Source organism: Saccopteryx bilineata, chromosome 9 (genome assembly GCF_036850765.1).
Source record: "Saccopteryx bilineata isolate mSacBil1 chromosome 9, mSacBil1_pri_phased_curated, whole genome shotgun sequence".
In the NCBI taxonomy this organism is placed as follows: Eukaryota; Metazoa; Chordata; class Mammalia; order Chiroptera; family Emballonuridae; genus Saccopteryx; species Saccopteryx bilineata.
The window spans coordinates 65,123,062-65,142,732 of NC_089498.1; the positions used below are offsets into that span (position 1 = coordinate 65,123,062).

At 39.2% G+C, this 19,671-nt stretch overlaps 1 protein-coding gene across 1 annotated transcript in view; it reads left to right on the top strand.

Moving 5' to 3' along the window:
• Window positions 1-19,671, top strand: part of REEP3 (receptor accessory protein 3) — a 122,239-nt gene that overhangs the window by 45,799 nt on the left and 56,769 nt on the right. Inside the window, exon 2 of the mRNA XM_066242561.1 lies at window positions 2,215-2,287. Within this exon, the coding sequence (XP_066098658.1) occupies window positions 2,215-2,287 (73 nt within the window). The remainder of the gene's footprint in view (window positions 1-2,214; window positions 2,288-19,671) is intronic.

The window sequence follows — 19,671 nt, forward strand, 5'->3', positions numbered from 1 at the left end:
TGAGCTCATGGCAGAAAGCCACATGTGTATCCCTCTGAAAAGCTGTGGGTGCTTTCCCTTGGTGGTGATTCTCCCAGATCGCTGTCCTGCCACTGCAAGGTGTGGTACCTGATTCCCTCAGCTGCCACTGTGAGGGGCAGTTTTCCTGATCCTTTGCCCTCCACTGTGAAAAGTGGTTTTCCTTTGCTTATTTGCTCACCTGTGCTATGAGTCGCCAATATGTCAGTAATGGCCCAATGCTTTCCAGCTCCACAGTTCCTCTACTGTCAGCTCAAATTGAATGTGAACCTGCCTGGCTTCAACCACCAGCATTACACATTCCCTGTTAGAGTTGGTGATGGCTGACATTCGAATGGTCTGGCAGAATGAATGCTGAAGAGTTGCCGGAGGCAGTGAGTCAATGGCAGTCATATACTGAGCTACAGCAGGTTCTCTGGGAACTAAGTATGAGGCTGCTTTCAACCTGAGACCAATTCCAGTACAGGGGCCTCCTACAGTTAACTTGACCAGTACTCCTTTAAACTGTCAAAGGCTAGCCCTGGCTGGGAGCTCAGCATTAGAGCACCAACCCAATACACCACAGTTGTGGTTGCGGCCCCCGCCCCCACCCCCAGCCTCTGGTCAGGCAGGGCACGATCCCTGGACAGGGCACATACAAGAATCAACAAATGAATGCATGGATAAATGAAACAACAAATTAATATTTCTCTCTTTCTCTAAAAAATGAATAAATAAAAAAATTTATAAATCATCTTAAGAAACTGTTACAGTCAAGAGGAGCTAAGGAGTCAAGAAACAATTTAATATGCAATTCTGGATGAGATCTTGGGACAGGAAAAATAATACTAGGTGAAAACTAAAAGTCTGAATAAAGTATGGACTTTTAATAAAAATTAATATTAGTTTATAATACTAATGCTAGATGTTAGTAATAGGGGAAACTTGTTGCAGAGTATATGAGGACTATGCTATCTTTTCAACTTTTCTATAAAATTTGAAACTATTTGAAAATAAAAGGTTCTTTTTTAAAAACAGAAGAAAAAAGACAAGTAGACAAAATAGCTCACACCCAGGTATCAAAAAGGCCAGTTAACACTTAAAAGAAATTCATACTTACTGGTGCTCAGAAATGCACACTAAAAAACATCTATGAGATTTTATTTTTTTTATTTAACTGGTAAACGTTTTTTTAAGTAATGATACCCATGATTGACAATGTAGAGGAATATAAAGTGGAACTGCCTCTCTGGAGGGGATTTTAGTAATAGGTAAAAATGTGTGTATTCTTTGAAGCAACATCACAACCAGGAAGTGAATAATCAATATCCACAGAAATGTTTTTCACAGTATTATATACAATAGTCAAAACCTAGAGATTAAACAAACACTGATAAATATGGGATTGTTTAAACAATGTAGAATATAATGATGATGTTAAGGACAATACATAGAATAATACTTGAGGACAAAAAATTCCATGATGTATTATGTGAAACTGCACTTGTAAACCATATATAGTCTGTGTTATGCCATTTCTGCATCTGTTCTTTCATTATATGTATATATGTACACAACTCTTGGATCTGGGATTTGGTGAAATAATCTTAACAGATGGCATTAAAATAAGTCCTATTTGTGATTTAGTCATTTTATAAATATTTAAATAGAATTATTTGAATGTGTATTATAATAAATATATCATGTATTGTTTCCTAACACTGTCACTGTAATTAGAAATGAAGGACCACTTTTTCATTGTCACAGATGGTGTGTGTGCATGTTATATTTAAGGTATACTACACGTGGATAGAAGTAGGATTTTGCATACAATAAAGTTTTGTGTATGGTTATCTGACTAGTAGGGTTAGCATGATTTTTAATTTTTTTTTTTTGCAGTTTTCTACATTTTCCAAATGTTATTCAAGGAACCACAGAATATTTTTTTTGTAATGAGAAAAAAATGTTTAAATGGCAAGTTTTTTTAAATACTTTTTTTATGAAACTATATCTGGAATATTGAAATTATTTTTTTGTAAGAAAAACAGGGTATTTTCCTTTTGCTGTTCTGAGTGATTTAGTTGTACACAAATTTGCCTTCATACAAGTTTTACACTGTCATGTGTTTCCCATGTACTTTCTGCTTTTGTTAGGTGATCTCTTCATGAGCTGTTAAAAGCATTATTTGATTAGTCTTCTCATACTTTTTACTTTTAGGCTGGTGTTTGGAATGCTGTATCCTGCATATTATTCATACAAAGCTGTGAAAACAAAAAACGTGAAGGAATATGTAAGTATAGTTTTATGAGTAATTATTTTAGTTTAATGTACCCATTATAAACAAGACTAGAAAACTCATTTTGGAAGCTGGTATAATCTTTTGGGTTAAAAAATGTGATATAAATGCAAAGTACTGACGTTAGTCTTTTTTTAAACTAATTTTTAATAAAATTCCAAAGTGGAGTGTTGAAAACAATGTACCATTTAAATAAGTATGATTTCCAGATGAGTAATTGGATATCTCTTACTCATGTAGTCCGTAAAGTCCAGTATAATAAGAGGTTAGGGATTGTCTGGTTTTTTTAGTCATAAATTTATAGGTACCCTGAGAATATATCTCTTCAGCCCCAAAGCCATTTCCTTCTTTCATAGGTGTTCTGTCACTTTCTAATTGATTTAAATATGCAGATCCTTTATCACTGCTGACATTGTAATCACAGTCTGCTTTTTGTTTGTATGGGTTTAACTATTCTGGATATTTCATATTAATGGAATCATATGGGACCTTTTATGTCTGGCTTCTTTCATTTAGCCTGTTTTCAAAATCCATCCACATAGTAGCATGCTTTTATCAGTATTTCATTCCTTTTGTGGCTGAATAGTATTCCACTGTATGTATATACAACATTGTTTCTCCATTCATTTATTGGTAGACATTTGGATTATTTATACCTTTTGACTATTATGAATAGTGTCACTATAAACATTCATGTACAAAGATGTGAGTACCTGTTTTCCGTTTTTGAGGCTATATATCCATGGTTCTTAGTACGGGTAGCCTGGTCATCCAACTGATCACATGGTCAGCAATCAAATGGTGATTCTTTATTCTATTTGTTCAGGGTGGATATGAAACCTTTATAACTAATCCATTTCATTGAACTTTTATAGTTGTTTTTTCTCCTCTATATAAAACTAATCTTTGAAGTGGAATATATACAAATCAATCAGAATGGTAGACTATATCTAGTATAGGAAGAGAAATTGCTTAGTTGAGCTCTGAAATTTTTCTGTCCTTTATTATATAGCTCATAAATCTAGGACTGGTGAAGAAGTCTTAAGAGATGGAACCACGTTAAGTCCTAGTAATTTAAAGTAATTATATAAACTTTTTTTAAGTGAGAGGAGGGGAGATAGAGAGGTAGACTCCCCCACCTGCGGCCTGCTCAGGATCCACCCTAGCAGCCCCCATCTGGGGCCAATGCTCGAATCAACCAAGCTATCCTCAGTGCCCAGGGCCAATGCTTGAACCAGTCAAGCCACTGGCTTTGAGAGGGGGAAGAGAGAAAGAAGAGGGAGATGGTGGGAAAGAGAAGCAGATACTTACTTTTCATGTGTGCCTTGACCAGGAATTGAACCTGGATGTCTGTATGCTAGGCCGAAACTTTATCCGCTGAGCCAACCAGCCAGGGCTACAAATGTTTTTGAAGAGACATATTTTAATATATGTTATAGGAAATGCTTTAAGTATTGTTTTATAGTACTGGCATACATTCGTTTTAGAAACAGGATTCCATTAACAGGACATCTCAAGCTACCTGTGGTAAAGGACCAGTTTTGATTTTTGTTTTTAATTTCCAATAAGTCATAGACTAATATTTTGTAAAATAAAGTGAAAAACTAATCACTATTAAAATGACATGAGAACCCAAAAACATGAAATACAACCCATACATTTTTATTACTGGATTCAGTAGATATGAAATTATCATTTTTTATTTTTTATTTAAAATTTAGTTTAATAGGGTGACATTGATCACTAAGAGCACATAGGTTACAGGCGAATATATCTATAGCATTTGAACGGTTGATTTTATTGTGTGCTCATCACCCAAAGTCAAATCCTTTTCCGTCACTGTATATTTGTTCCTCTTTACTTCTCTCCCTGCCACCCCCTCCCCATGGTACTATCAATTTTCTTTTTTAATTTAAAGTAATACCTCACAGTCTTGCACTAATTTATAAATGACACTTTTTCCTGCTGTGTAATATTTTAATCTAATTGAAGTTTTCTATTAAAAGATAAAGAGTTCTTAATTTCTAAACACCATGAAAATATGAATTAAGATGGTATTACACTCCTACTGGCTAGTACTTAAGTGTACTTGCCAGTATATTCCTTCTTATTTGGAATGTTTGTGGTACCGTTATTAAACAAGATCTTTTTCTGAATCTAATTATCTGTACAAGTGAAGTACAGGGTGATATGTTTCTCAATTTGGGTCCATTTCACCCATAAAGTATTATAAACCCAGGATATGAAATAAGTGGTGTGGCTTTGCGTGTGTATCTTTGTGTAAATGTATGTCTGTGCTTAGGGTATTCTCCTGTCTTGCTTCACAAATCTGGGTGATTTTGTTGGAGAAAAAAGTTAAGTACAAATTGAAAATGAAGTGTAGATGAGAAGCTCAAATAATATGAGGGTATTATCAGCAGGCGTACAAATATCATCCCCTAATACAATGTAAGAAAATAACAATAAGAAACCATGGCTGGTGTCGCAGTGGATAGAGCATCCTCCCAGAAGGCAGAGCTTACTGTTTCGATCCTGTGGGTAGCATCCAGCTCCCAAGGGCACTGGCTCAAGCTCTGGTCAGGGCACATATGAGAACCAATCAGTGGGTACACAGCTAAGTAGAACAATGAGTTGTTGCCTGTCCCATTCCTCCTCCTCCTTCCCCTCCCCTCTCTGTCTCTCTCTCCCTCCCCCCCTTCCCCATAATTGAAGATAAACTACGGAAGTAGAAAGGCAGGTGGTTGGAATTGGTTTGATAATTACATGGTAATCAATGCTCCTTTACAAATAAAATTAGAGTTAAATCAAGTACTGATTGAAACAGGAAAGGCAGGGCATATACCTTTAACAAAGAAGTATAATACAACCCTGAAGACTTCCTGGTGACCAAGTTGTATTGCATCAAGGCTGCTAGAAAGACTAAGCTGCAATGTCATATTAGAATTACATCTTACCTTTACATAGTTCCCTGCCAATTTCAAAACACTTTTGTATGTTATTGTTTCCAGTTGCTTCTTAACAAATTACCACTTCCTGGCTTAAATTAACACAACTTGATTTTCTTACAGTCCTATAGGTCAGAAATCTGAAATGGATCCATAGGGCCGCATTCCTTCAGGAGATTCTAATGGGAAATGTTGACTTACCTTTCTAGCTTATACAGGCTGCTCACAGTCCTTGGATTATGACTCTAGTCGTCCACCTTCAAAGTGAGAAATGTTAGACTGAGTCTTTCTCACACTGTATCTCTCTGGTTCTCTCTTCGCCTCCTCCTTCTACGTTTAAGGACCCTCGAGATTACAGTGGGCTCACTTGAGTAAGCCAGGATCCTCTTCCTATTTCAAGGTCACTTGATTAGCAATCTGAATTCCATCAGCAACCTGATTTCTCCTTTACCGTATAACCTAACATTCACACATTTCAGGGTAGGACGTGGACCTCACTGAGGGAGGGGACACTACTTTGCATACAACAGTGCCTCACAGGTCCTCACTACAACTCTATAAAGTAGGTGGGGAAAATATTCCAATATTATAGGCTCAGAGGAGTGAATTAACTTGCTGAGGGTCACATGGATCATTAAAGAAGGAATAGATATCTTCTGTTTCTAATATTTTATGCTTTCTCTTCTATCATGCCACCTTTAGAAAAGTAGGTGAGCTTTTGCAGCAGCATGGATGGACCTGGAGACAATTATGATAAGTCAGTCAGAGAAAGACAAATACTATATGATTTCACTCAAATGTGGAATCTAATGAACTTACAAGTAAAATAGAAACAGATTCATACAGAGAGAGCAGACTGGCAGCTGTGGGGCAGTGGCAGAGGGGGCCATCGGTGGGGAGGGGGAGGGGTCGAGCAAGAAAGGACAAAAGGGGAAAGAACTCAGGGACATGGACCAACAGGGTGGTGATCGCTGGGGGGTAGGAAGTGGAGGAAGGTATAAAGCGGATAAATGGTGATGGGCAAAGATTTGACTTGGGTTGTAGAATTGGGTACCTGAAACCTGTACAATTATGTTAACCAGTATCACCCCAATAAATTCAATTTAAAAAAAAGATAAATAGGTGAGGAGCCAGGCTTCAGAAAAAAAGCTGAAATAGCTTTCACAATCAGCCAGTGAATGTGTTTCTGATTAATTCCAAAGTAGCTTCAGGAACCACAACTATATGGATATTTTCCAAGGAGGGCAGTGAGGCAGTTTAACCAGTTCTAGAGCAGGACCCATATGCATCTAAATCAACTGTGATCAAAATAGTTGAAAATGAAATTAGAAAATTTTGAAAGTTCTGTAAAGTCTTGACAATTCTTTAAGTATTTCCAACCTAAATTTACTTCTGACAAAAATTTTGAATATTATTTTCTTGTTGAGTTTCACCTAAACTTATTTAATTTAACCTTTGATTATAATAATTTTTATCAAAACTGTTGTCATAAAGTTTTCCTGTATGCTAATCCCATCCAAATTTGCTTTGTCTTACAGTTCTTTAGTAAAATTAACCTTCTTCAAATTTCCTTGTTTATAAATATATAAACAATATATATTTAGAGAGAGAGAGAGAGAGAGAGACAGACAGACAGGAAGGAAGATACGAGAATCATCAACTCGTAGTTGCAGCATCTTCAGTTGTTCATTGATTGCTTTCTCATATGTACTTTGACGAGGGGGCTCCAGCTGAGCCAGTGACCCCTTGCTCAAGCCAGTGACCTTGGGCTCAAGTCAGCAAACTTTGGACTCAAGCCAGAGACCATGGGGTCATATCTCTGGTCCCAGCCTCAAGTTCCTCAGCATCCCAAGCCAATGCTTTATCCACTGTGCTGCTACCACGTAGCCAGGCTCTTTGTTATTTTTGATAGCTTATACTCTCTGCTATTATATACTGCTCACGAAAATTAAGGGATATTCCAAAATGAATATGAAGCGATAAAAGGAAGCATTTGATTTTTTTTATTAAACAAGAACATCAGAAAAGCAAATGACAAGTCAAAGAAAGTTGTAAGATTATGTAAATGAGATGCAAAACCAACTTTTATTTCAGTGGTGAAAATGCGCTATACAAAAGGCTGAAAGTACTGGAGTAGCTGCACATGCCCTCTTCCCCTACTTTTTGTGAGCAGTGTATTATTTATTTGATTTTGTTTGTCTTCTCCACTTTAGAGTTTGTTGTTTTGTTAATTGCTCTGTTCCCATACCTAGAACAGTACATGGTATATGGCAAGGTACTCAGTATTTTTTGAATGAATAAATAAGAAAAAAGAAGAAGACTTGACTTTTAAAACTATTTCAAATACTAAATTGTGTTTACAAGAGCATGTACATTTCTAAAGTGGCCTGGTCTAGTTTCTCAGCTTTGAGTCTGCTGGATTAAGGAGCATACAGCCCAATCTGGTTTATCCCAAAGCCCACTTTTTAAATTTCACTGATAACTACTTTAAAATTATTTTTAGAGGACAAATATTTTTTTTATTAATTTACTTCTTTCCACTCTAACTACGACCATTCCCTGTAAGCCTCCAAATAGTAGATTGCACCTGATAAAACAGATGCTGTGTTCAAATCAAAATACATGGAAAGTGCTGTGTATTTTGGCAACCTTCCTTTCTTCCTTTGCCTATTTTTAAAAGAGAGCTTTCCTAGGCTATAATTTCCTGTATAGTGTGGCTGATATGGCCTACTTAGTCTTTGAATCTTGCAGTAATTGAAATGTAAACTTACTGAAGAATTAGTATGGTTTTGCACATTTTTTTCAAGCTTATACCATCTTACGACTTGAAAATAGAGTATTTAGTTCCAAGTGGTATGTAATTGCTGCACCTTTTCTAGGAAACCAGTGTTTTTATTCTAAGAATTGTGAAGCAAGTGGCAATGAAAAGATTGTCTAACAGCACATAAAAATCAAAATCAGACATTTGGTCCTGAGATTTACTGTGAGCAAGAAGAAAGAACAGGGAGAACTCTGGTAGATTACTCTTTTAAAGGTCTAGAAAGTCCTCTAAAACCTTGTTGACTTGGGTTTAAAAAGTGACCTAATTTTTGACTTGAGTATTTCAGTGATATGAACATGAATCAACATACCACAATCTGGTTCTTGTCAATTGTAAAATCTGAAGTTGCTTATTAGTCTTAAGGTGGAGATGGAAGGGGTGAAAATACACTGAAGAACTTTTCTTTGTTGTCAAGAAGTGTTTCCCAGGAATCTTTTCATATTTTGGATTTAAATTTTTCATTTGCTTCAAGGGTTTAATAATATAGGAACTATAAAGATTAACCCATTGATTAAGGTGGGATTTTAACATTTTTTTAAAATTAGTTTTTTCGGGTCATACACTTATCTGTTTATTTTCCAATCTGATGTACTTTTAATTTAAGTGAGAGGAAGGGAGATAGAGAGACAGAATGCTGCAGGCACCCGAACAGGATCCACCCAGCCACCCTCATTTGGGGCCACTTACAACCCAGCTATATATTTTAGTGCCTGAGGCAGAGGCTCGACAGAGCCATCCTCAGTGCCCATGGCTGATGTGCTCAAATCAATCAAGCCATGGCTGCTGGAGGAGAAGAGAGAGAGAAAGTGGGGAGGGGAGGAGAAGCAGATAGTCATCTCTACTGTGTGCCCTGACTGGTAATTGAACCCAGGACTTCTACATGCTGGATCAATGCTCTACCACCGAGCCAACTGGCCAGGGCCCAATCTGATGTTTTTTTAATTTAGTTTTTATTTTTATCAAGATTGTATTTATGGTATTAAAATCAAACCATTTTTCGAAGCTTGTTATAGAAAACAACAGTTCCCTATATTCCCCTTATCTCTAGAGGCAACTATATACTTTCAACTCTTTTATCTGAATACTTTAGTTTATATATTTTTATATCTAATTAACATGCTTATACTGTTGCTATTTCTCAATTTTTCAAATGGACATCATCAGTTGACTTAATTCTATTAAAAATAATTGAGTAGTTATCCAGTATAACACTACACTATCTACATGCATTTTCCCTGTTCGTATGTCATCACAGTGTAACTTGGGTTGGATCACTATTCAATCTGGGTGTTGTTCCATTGCTCAACAGTCAAACTCTTCTTAGCACCTGAGGTGGAGGCCATGGATCCATCCTCAGCGCCTAGGGTCATCTTGCTCCAATCAAGCCATGGCTGCAGGAGGGGAAGAGAGAGAGAAAGAGAGAGAGAGAGGCGAGAGAGGAAGGGGTGGAGAAGCAGATGGATGCTTTTACTATGTGTCCTGACCAGGAATTGAACTTGGGACATCCACGTGCCAGGCCAGTCCGTGCTCAATCACTGAGCTCACTGGCCATGGCAAGTCCTTTCTTATTTTCTTTTTGTTTGTTTGTTTTTTTAAGGTGAGAAGAGGGAATATAGTGAGGCAGAATCCAACATGCTCCCCGACCAAGATCCACCCAGCAACACCATCTGGGGCCAATGCTCCAGTACCAAGCTATTTTTAGTGCCTGAGGCTGATGCACTCCAACAAGCTATCCTCAGCACTATGCTCGAATCAGTCAAGGTGCTAGTTATGAAAGGGGGAGAGGGAGGAGGAGAGAAGCAGATGGTCACTTCTCCTGTGTGCCCTGACTGGAAATCAAACCTGAGATGTCCATACACTGGGCTGACACTATATCCACTGAGCCACCAGTCAGGGCCCTCTGAGTCTTATCTGTTCTTTTAAGAACACCAGTCGTTAGATTAAGGGCTCACCGAACCCCAGTATGACCACATCTTAACTAATTACATCTTCAATGTCCCTGTGACCAAAGGAAATCATATTCTGAGGTACTGGGGGTTAGAACTTTTTATTAGTCTGCTTGCATGGCCATAAAATACCATGCTCTCAGTAGCTTGAACAACCCAAATATATTTTCTCACAGTTCTGTAGGCTGGAAGTCCCAGATCAGGGTTAATTTTTGATGAGGTCTCTTTTTCCTTATAGACAAGCATCTTCTCTCTATATCCTCACATGGCCTTTCTCTGCATTCATGAGGAGAGAGATCTCTGGTATTTCTTCTTCTTCTTATAAGGATGCCAGTTCTCTGGAATTTTAGCCTCAGCCTTATGATCTCACTTAATTTTAACCACCTCCTTAAAGCCCCTACCTCCAAATACAGTCACCTTGGGAGTTAGGGCTTCAACATATGAATCAGGAGGAACACAATTCAGTCCATAACAGACTTCAGCATATCTTTCTGGGAAACACAATTCAATTTATAACAACCATTTCCTTGGATAATGATCAATGTGTATGTGCATATGTGTGTGTGTGTATATATGTAATTATTTTCTCTTGTGCCAGTCATATGCTTCAGAGAAGACTTCCATTCTGAAAGATAATTGGTTGCTGCATTCTGGTGGGAGAATAAGGGTTAGATTCTATAATACCGGTGGCCGAGGCCAGGCAGGTTCATGTTGAAGTTGGAAGAATGGTAGAGGAAGTGTGGAGCCAGAAAGCATAGGATCATTTCCATTTATTAAATTGTACCAATGGCAGGGGAGCAAACAGGTAGGGGAAAACTGCTTCTCACAGCAGCAGGCTAACTAACAGCAAAACAGCCCCTCACAGTGGTGGGCAAGTGATTCCAGCCCTGAGGGAAAGTACCTATGGCCTTATGTAGGCAATAAACACGTGTCTCTGCCACGTGTTCACGCAGTAATCATGCAAAGTGCAAGCAAGCAAGCCTAACACAGCTGTTTTCCCAACACTCCACTCCTTTCTTCTGAGATGGTCCCTGTGCAGAGTGAGGTACATTACATAAACAGGGACTACAGCAACGGCACAAGCTTTACCAAAATGACAATAATTACAAAGGTGCCCTTCATGGTGATGTCTCCCTGAGCACTCAAGAAATAATACACTTCTATCTTAGGTAGCCAGGTGCTGGCTGCCCAGGGAGTTAACTAGAAGCCACCTCTGCCCCCTACACCACAGTGCCAACAAGACCACCCATCCTAGGTGGGGGGCCTGTACAGTCCCGGGCCAAGTCCATTGAAGAAAGTGACTTTGTATGTGTCTCTGCACCTGGACGGGAGCAATTGCGCAGTGCAGAAGGACCTCCACAGGTGCTGCCCCCCCCAACCAGGGTCTTTGATACTGTTCACAAGCAGCATGCCCACCAGCAAAGGAGGCAGTACCTTCCTCTTATTGCAGTCCTTGCTTCAAGAGTCCATTATACTGCTCAATGATCAGTCCATGATAGGTAGCCCAGCTATCTGTGCGAATCACTCAAGGTGAAGGTCCATTACAGGCAACTAGCCAAACAGCTTTTTGATAAATGGACTTCAGCACCTTTCCATAAGCACTCTGTCCATTGCCACAAGCCCCACCCAAACCCAGCAGAGGTCCAAGTTCACAAGGCCTGGTGGGGTCAAATACATTCAAGGCTTGTGCACTCTGACATTTATCTTAGCTGCTATAATCTTGCAGGTATGCAGCATGAACACTAGCCATTTTCTCAGCAGCTTCTGGGGCCACAGCTTTCTGCTTTTTCAGTGGCTGGAACCTCTGTTCTGGCTTAAGCTGCCACCAAAGCTCTAACAGGACTCTATTAGACCTGCCATTTAATTACTCCCTATCTGCCCTGGCCACAATTATACTTACCCACATCTATGTTAAGGTAAGTTAGTTGGGGTGGATAGCACACCCTCCCAGCTCTATGATTTTGTGCTGCCTCCACCTCCCCCAAATTTGCCACCATCTGTGTAACAGTGTTAATAGACTGCCCCACATAGAGGCTCAAGAATGCCACTAGTGACCCCAAAAGGGTTGACAAGGCACTACAGAGAGTAAGGTCCCTCATGCCTGCTGTAAATACTTCCTCATCTGGCCCATGGGACCTCAGGTTGAAAGTAGCATTCTTCATAGCTAGTTCCCAGAAGATGTATTACAGCTCAGTATATGACTGCCACAGACTCACTGCCCTTGGAACCTCCAGCATTTTGCCACAGTGTACAAATGGCAGTCATCACCTATTCTAATAGGATGTTGTTTCCTGGGTTGTCATGGCAGTCTGAAGATGCTGCCTCAAAGAGGAGTGCATAGTAATGGCAGCTAATTTCTCCATCTCTGTTCCGAAGAGCATGATGCCATTTACCTTTACGTCCCACAGCCACATTAACCAAGCTGCCAGGGGTTCAATGGGTTTCTGCCTGAATTTTGCCCCAACTCCATCAACTCTGTCTGGGTGTAGGCCAGACCACAGAGTGCTCAACTACTTGTGGAAGGGGCTGTGCCTGCCCCTGAGGCACTTTTGACTGTTTACCTTCTGGTGACCACCGGCTGGGCTTTGAGTCTGCTGATGGCAGTTTCAGCCCAAACCTCCTCCTCATCCTCAGAGGAGGAGTCAGAAATGCCTGCTACCGCCAACAGAGTCACTTCACCAGCACAAATGCAGCTTTGACTTCAGCGATGGCTTTGGCTCTTGTGGCTGCCTGCTCTTGGACTGAAGCTGAAACTGTAGCTTTTGAACCCACAGTTGTGTCTCTAACAACTGCTGCCAGCATTTGGTTTCTAGTGCAAACTGGATCTCTCAAACCCACAATTCCTCCTCAAGCGACCATTTCAATTCCAGGAGCCATTGATGTTCAGCCTGCATTTCAAACTGAAGGTCCCAAAAGCTGTCAGCCTCTTTCTCCAGAAATCATTCCAGTTCAAGCTGTCATTTGTTCTCAGCCTGTAGCCTGAACTGGAGTTCTTGAATTTGCAGCTCTTTCTCCAGTGACTGTGTTAGCACGTGCTATTGTTGCTCAGCCTGCAGCTCTTCCTGGAGATTTTGACCTCGCGCAGCCTCTCGCAGAGCATTTTTTATTTCTTCCTACAGAGCTGTAAAAAACACCCAGACCCCAGTCCCCAACAGGATAGCCACAGGGAACCATATGCTCAAGAATGGCCAGGGTGCTGGTGGCTTTATACCAGTCTGATCCAAAACCTGCTCACAGTGCCAGATGTAATGCCAGTGGCCAAGGCCAGAAAGGTTCACACTGGATTCGGCTAGACAGTAGAGGAATTGCAGAGCCAGAAAGCATTGGGCCATTCCTGTTTATTAGATTCTTGAATTGGTAGATGAGTAAACAGGTAGGGGAAAACCACTTCTCATGGCAGCAGGCAAATCAAAAATGGCCCCTTGCAGTAGCAAACAAGCAAGCCGTGCTCAGAGGAAAAGTACCTGTAGCCTTATGTAGGCCACAGACACATCTCTGCCATGTGCTCATACCCTAATCATGCAAAGTGCAAGTGAGCAAGCCTAACACAGTTGTTTGCCCAGGAGGGTCGCTCAGTATTCAATTTAATCCCTGTAACATTCACTTAATCCCTGGTAACCCTACTCTAAACTGTGCCAGAGATAGGCAAATCCAAAGAACCTCTGATTCAGTCTTTCCACAGAATAAGCCTCAGGGCTCTGCCAGGGAAAACATGGGCACCACCAGATAGCTAAAGTGGGAGGGCACGTAAGGCCTACCCACTCGCTAAACAGACTGACAGCCATGCTCTATAACTTTTGCCCTTTTTGCCAAGAATTGTGCCAATTCTTGAGCTTTTTCAGAGCTTTGCAATGAAAGTTGGGTTGCTTCTCAGTTTTTCCAACTATTGACTAATAATTCCGTTTTCTCAGGCCTCCTATATCGGTTATTGAGTAATCCACTTCCTTCCTGTCTCCAAAAATTAGATGCTCTCTTCTTTTCTATGTTCTTCAGAATTTGGGTCTTTTTTAAAAATCACTTTACTGTTGTTTAAATGTGATTTGTGGTAAGGATGCAATTAAATGTGTATATTTAGTCTACCATTTTACCCAGATATCTAAATTGACCTTGTTAGTGGATTACTATGGTTGAATTATACTGTGATATTAAGTAAGACTTAGTTTATCTTGATCTTCACTGACATACAGTGAATACATGTGTATCTTGTCTTGAGTTATAATTGTAAATCAGGTTTTGATAAAATCACAATTTTCACTTGGAACTGTTAAATAAAATCACTTGAGACAGTTTGTTATTCTTTAATGGGACAGTTGATTATTCTTTAATGAAGTAAATCTACTTATATTTACTTAAAGTAGGTGATAAGTATTTGTAAACTTAATTTTTGATGTGTCAAATTTACTTATTTTATATGTAATACATATCAGTATGTAATTTTGCTGCTGAAATAATTTATGGTATTATTATTAAGTGACATATACCCTATGTTATGTTTTCTTTTTTAAAATTTTTTGATTGATTTTATCAAGAGAGGCATGGAGAGAGAGAGATAGGAACATTGATCTCTTCCTGCATGTGCTCTGATTAGGGATCGAACCTGCAACCTCTGTGTTTTGGATGATGCTCAAACCAGTTGAGCCATTGAGCCAGGACTTCCTTATGTTTCCTTTTCTTTTTTTCCTACTTTTTCAAGTAAGAGGAGGGGAGATAGACAGACTCCTGCATGTGCCCCAACTGGGTTCCACCAGCAACCCCTGTCTGGGACTGATGGTCTGCCCATCTGGGACCATTGCTCACAACTGAGCTATTTTTAGCATCTGAGGTGGAGGCTCCTCGGAACCATCTTTAGTGCCTGGGGCCAACTCGCTCCAATCAACCATGGCTGCAGGAGGTGAAGAGAGAATGAGAGAGAAGGTGGAAGAAAAAGATGGTCGCTTCTCCTGTGTGCCCTGACTGGGAATCAAACCAGGGACATCCACATGCCTGGCCAACGCTCTACCACAGAGCCAAACCAGCCAAGGCCTTACCTTATGTTTTCTAAACACATTTCTTCAAGAACATCTCAGGAAGTGTTCATGAAAACAAGTGTTAGATTTGAATAAGGTTATATAATTGGGGAGTTTTAAAAGAATGCCTAACACAGTTTCTTCTAAAAGTTTAGTATGTGAATTATAGTACCACTTTATCTTTATGAAGTAAATTGGAAACATTCCCACAATTTTCATGCCAATATGTAGCTGACCAACCACAGCTGCCTTGTCCTTTTCTAGCTTCCAATGCAAATATTTTGGAAAACCAACACAAAGGAAAAATTCTCACGGTAACGTTTAAACTTACGAAGCAAAGTCAGGCATTTGCTTATATCTAGGAAAATTTTTACCAACTGTAGTGCCAATGGAAATAGATTTTTAAAAACAGGGACAGAAACCGTTGTTTCCATTAAAGGAAATGTTAAGTAATAAATTGGAGGGAGGCCTAGCCACCTTCACCCTAATCCCTAGTGATGGAACAGCTTAAAAATCATAAAAGTTACAGCATCCAAAAAACTCAGTTGCCACCACCCTCCCTGCCGGGAGAGCTGTGTTAACAGGCAGCCAGCGTTCTGCCTCCGCTCTCTTTTCAGAAACCATAAGCGCAATACTTTGAAGAAAATTCTCAATCAGTTCAAAAAGGGACAAATTTTCTCTTGAATACAAGAGAAAATATAAAAATGATATACAGTACTTGATGAATTAAAAAATTAAGTGACAACAATGCGTATTAGTTTAGATTCTTGAGTATATTAGCTTTATAAGCCTTTATTTTAAAAAAGCAAGGAAAAAATTAAGCATTCAACTCATAAAACAAGAAAAATATTGAAATTAAAGGAATTTGTAATGAAAATAGGCTGAATAAAGCAGTAAAAAAGCAGAAATAAAAATATTAAAAAAATAGAACTAAAATGGCTAAGAGATGGTCCCTTGAACAAGTTTAATCAGATACACACTTGAAATCACTAAAATAGGGAGAAAAGTAGAAAAAAGTTTTGACAAAATAATAAGGGGTTAGGCAAGCAGTGTTAATTTCACAGTAAATTTTAAACTACCTAAATTTTTTTATTTAAATATAGAATGTTTTCTAATAATATGAGATATACCAGGTCTTTTTCCTTTTCAGCTAAAGGTTCCATTATTTATGCAGAGAAATCTCCGCTTTTACATGATTCCAGGATCTACCTTTGGAATGTTCAGATATATATATATCCTCTTTCCATTATGTAATTTTAGGAATATAGTGCTTTACCAGCCACAGCTCTAATAATCAGATGTCAGCCAGACTGCCATCACACTGTGAAAGGATCTCTGTTTCTGAAGATTTTAGCTAAGTAAGAAAAATAAAATCTTTCCCAAAACTTCATTTAACTTTAAAAGCTCATGAGATGTGCCTGACCAGTTGTGGCACAGTGGATTGAACGTCAACCTGGGACACTGGGGGCCCAGTTTGAACCCCCAGGCCGCCATCTGGAGTGCGAGTTGGCCAGCCGGAGTGCTGGTCTGGTGTGAGTGCAGGCGTGCCAGCTTGAACATGGGGGTCTCCAGCTTGAGCACAGAACCAGCAGCTTGAGCGACTCACTGGAATCAAAGCCCAAAGGTCGCTGGCTAGAAGCCCAAAGTTACTGGCTTGAGCCCAAGGTTGCTGGCTTGAGCAAGGGGTCACTAGCTAGGTTTGAGCCCTCCTCACACCCCACTTTTCATGCCCCACCTTCCACCCCCACACGCACAAGGCATATATGGGAAGCAATCAGTTAGCTAAAATGAAGCTACTGCCAGCTAATATTTATCTCTCTCCCTTCCTGTCTCTCTCTCAAAAAAAAAATTTTTTAAGTAAAAAATATAAAGCTTTTGAGATGTTACATCAGAAATATAATAGAGCCCTAGCCAGATAGCTCACTTGGTTAGAGCATTGTCCTGATACACCAAGGTTGTGAGTTCAATCCTCAGTCAGGGTACATGCAAAAAACAACCAGAGAATACATAAATAAGTGGAGCAACAAATTGATTTTTCTGTCTCTGTCTCCCTAAAAATCTTCTCTCTCTCTCTAAAACTAGTAACAACAAAACTATTTTTAATGTAATAGAATTATGAAAAAGTGAAGTTCTTTTTAGAAGCTACAAAAAACTTTTAATATTGAATTGTATCAGACCTTCTCTCTTTAATACCAATAAATAAAAATTTTTTAAAAGAAATGTAATAGAATTATAAGAAGGTGAAGTTCTTTTCAAAAGCTATAAAAGTTTAAAACATTGAATTACATAAATATGAAATTCTGTTGGCTGTTAGAATAAATATAGATTTATTTCCTAAAAAATAAAAACCATAAATCCAATCTCTTCTCAGAGGCGGATTTAATGGTGGGCGCATCGGGCACATTCCCTGGGCCCCGACTTCTGAAGGGCCCCACAAAACCCCAACTTTACACTTTTTTCTAATGTAATGGGCCCAATATTTTTTTCTGCGCCCAAGGCCTCAACCAACCTTAATCTGACTGTCTCTACTGCTAAAATGAAAAATATCTTCAAAAGGTTTTTAAAAGTCACAGGAATAGATTGAGAAGAGTGGTTTTATTTTAAATATTACATTACCTTCCAAAAGTTTCCAACAGGTGTCTTTTAAATGAAGATTTCACACTGCAGTTTTATTATGCTAATCAGAAAAGGCCCACATTGTGCTTTTTAAATATAACTTTATGTATGCAGATGGACACTAAAAAACAAATAGTTTGTTTTAGTAACATCTGTAATTAAATGGATTTATTAGCACCTGGCCAGGTGGTGGCACAGTGGATAGAACATGAGACTAGGACACAGAGGACCCAGGTTTGAAACCCCGAGATCTCAGACGTGAGCGTGGGCTCATCCAGCTTGAGTACTGGCACAGCAGTTTGAGCAGGGGTTTGCTGGCTTGAAGCCCAGGGTCACTGGCTTTAGCCCAAAGTTGCTGGCTTGGCCAAGGGGTCACTTGCTCTGTTGTAGCCCCCGGTCAAGACAAATATTGAGAAAGCAGTCAATGAACAACTAAGGAGCTGCAACGAAGAATTGATGAATTGATGCTTCTCATCTCTCTCCCTTCCTGTCTGTCTGTCCCTATCTCTCTCTCTCTCTCTCTCTCTCTCTCTCTCTCTCTCATTGTCTTTGTCTCTGCCACAAAAATAAATAAATAAATAAACTAAGCAACTTGGAATATATTATAAAAAATAATATTTTAACAAAATTAACCACATGATACAATTGGGGGGTTAGGATATTGAGTTATACTTTATCCTAATTCCCTATTGTAGGGCTCTCCATATGCAAAGTCTCTACATCAGTGCAGTTTCTCCTAGGATCATCCATCTTTCTTTCTGCACCTTTCTCCAGCCTTTTGCTCCTTTCCGTGTGTTCACCCAGGGCCTTCCCATTGTCCTACACTATGGCTCTCAACCAGCCCTTCCTTCCCCTAAGTATCCTGTGTTTTATCACTGTGTCTCACTGCATTCACCCAAATGTGAACCTCAGTTTTCTATGTGAGGTTGATTGCACATGTTTTTGAAGGAAAGTAACTTGATAATACAGGCTTATTTCAATCATGACTGGGATTGATTCTTCCTGGAGTTTTTTTCCTATCAATCTTTGCTTCTCAAGAAGACTGTTTTCTCATGTGGTATAACAGCTGATTCTTAACTATCTTAATGATTATTGAATGTTTAAAGTAGGCTATCAAGCCTATAATGTAAAGCTTCAATATGGAGAGTGGTGCATAGAGACTAGTATCTTAGCTAGAGAATGAAATTTTACATTTACTGTGTTCGTCATATAATCTTACCAGTCACCTGGAGAAAGAAGCATACCTTTTGGTGGCTGGGCTCATTTACTTGTGGAAATAGCAAGGTGAAATTGACTATGTGATGATAGATGGGGAGCCAGGGAGACCTCGGTGCCTAAGAAGTGGTTCCAGCTCTTGGAAATGCCTCAAGTAGGAAACAAAATAGGCCAAGACTTTGGGGGGAAGGAGGTATGGTGACAATTTAGCATGGAAATTTGATGACCACTGAGATATCCATTCAGCCCAGTTTGCTCCTCTCTGTCAGGTAGACTCTACCGTGCTCAAATCTGGAGAAATGTCATATGGTGTTATGAGAAGGGAACTGTGCCTCTTATAAATAATTATTACCCCATATAAATCAGTAGAACTTTAAAAACACAAAAAGTGAACATCTAGGAATTTTTCTCAAGAAGCTTGAAACACTATTTTGAAAGAATATATGCATACCGATGTTCATTGCAGCGTTATTTACAAATAGCCAAGATTTGGAAGCAGCCCATTAGTGGATGAGTGGATAAAAAAACTGTGTTACATATACACAATGGAATACTACTCAGCCACAAAAAAAGAAGGAAATCTTGCATTTTACGACAGCATGGATGGACATGGAGAGCATTATGCTAAGTGAAATAAGTCAGTCAGAGAAAGATAAGTACCATATGATTTCACTTATTTGTGGAATCCAATGAACAAAATAAACTTACAGACAAAATAGAAATAGACTTATAGATACAGAGAAGACTGACAGCTTTCATAGGAGAGGGATTAAGAGGCTGGGTGAAAAAGGTGAAGGAACTAAACAAAGAAATAAAAACTCATAGACAC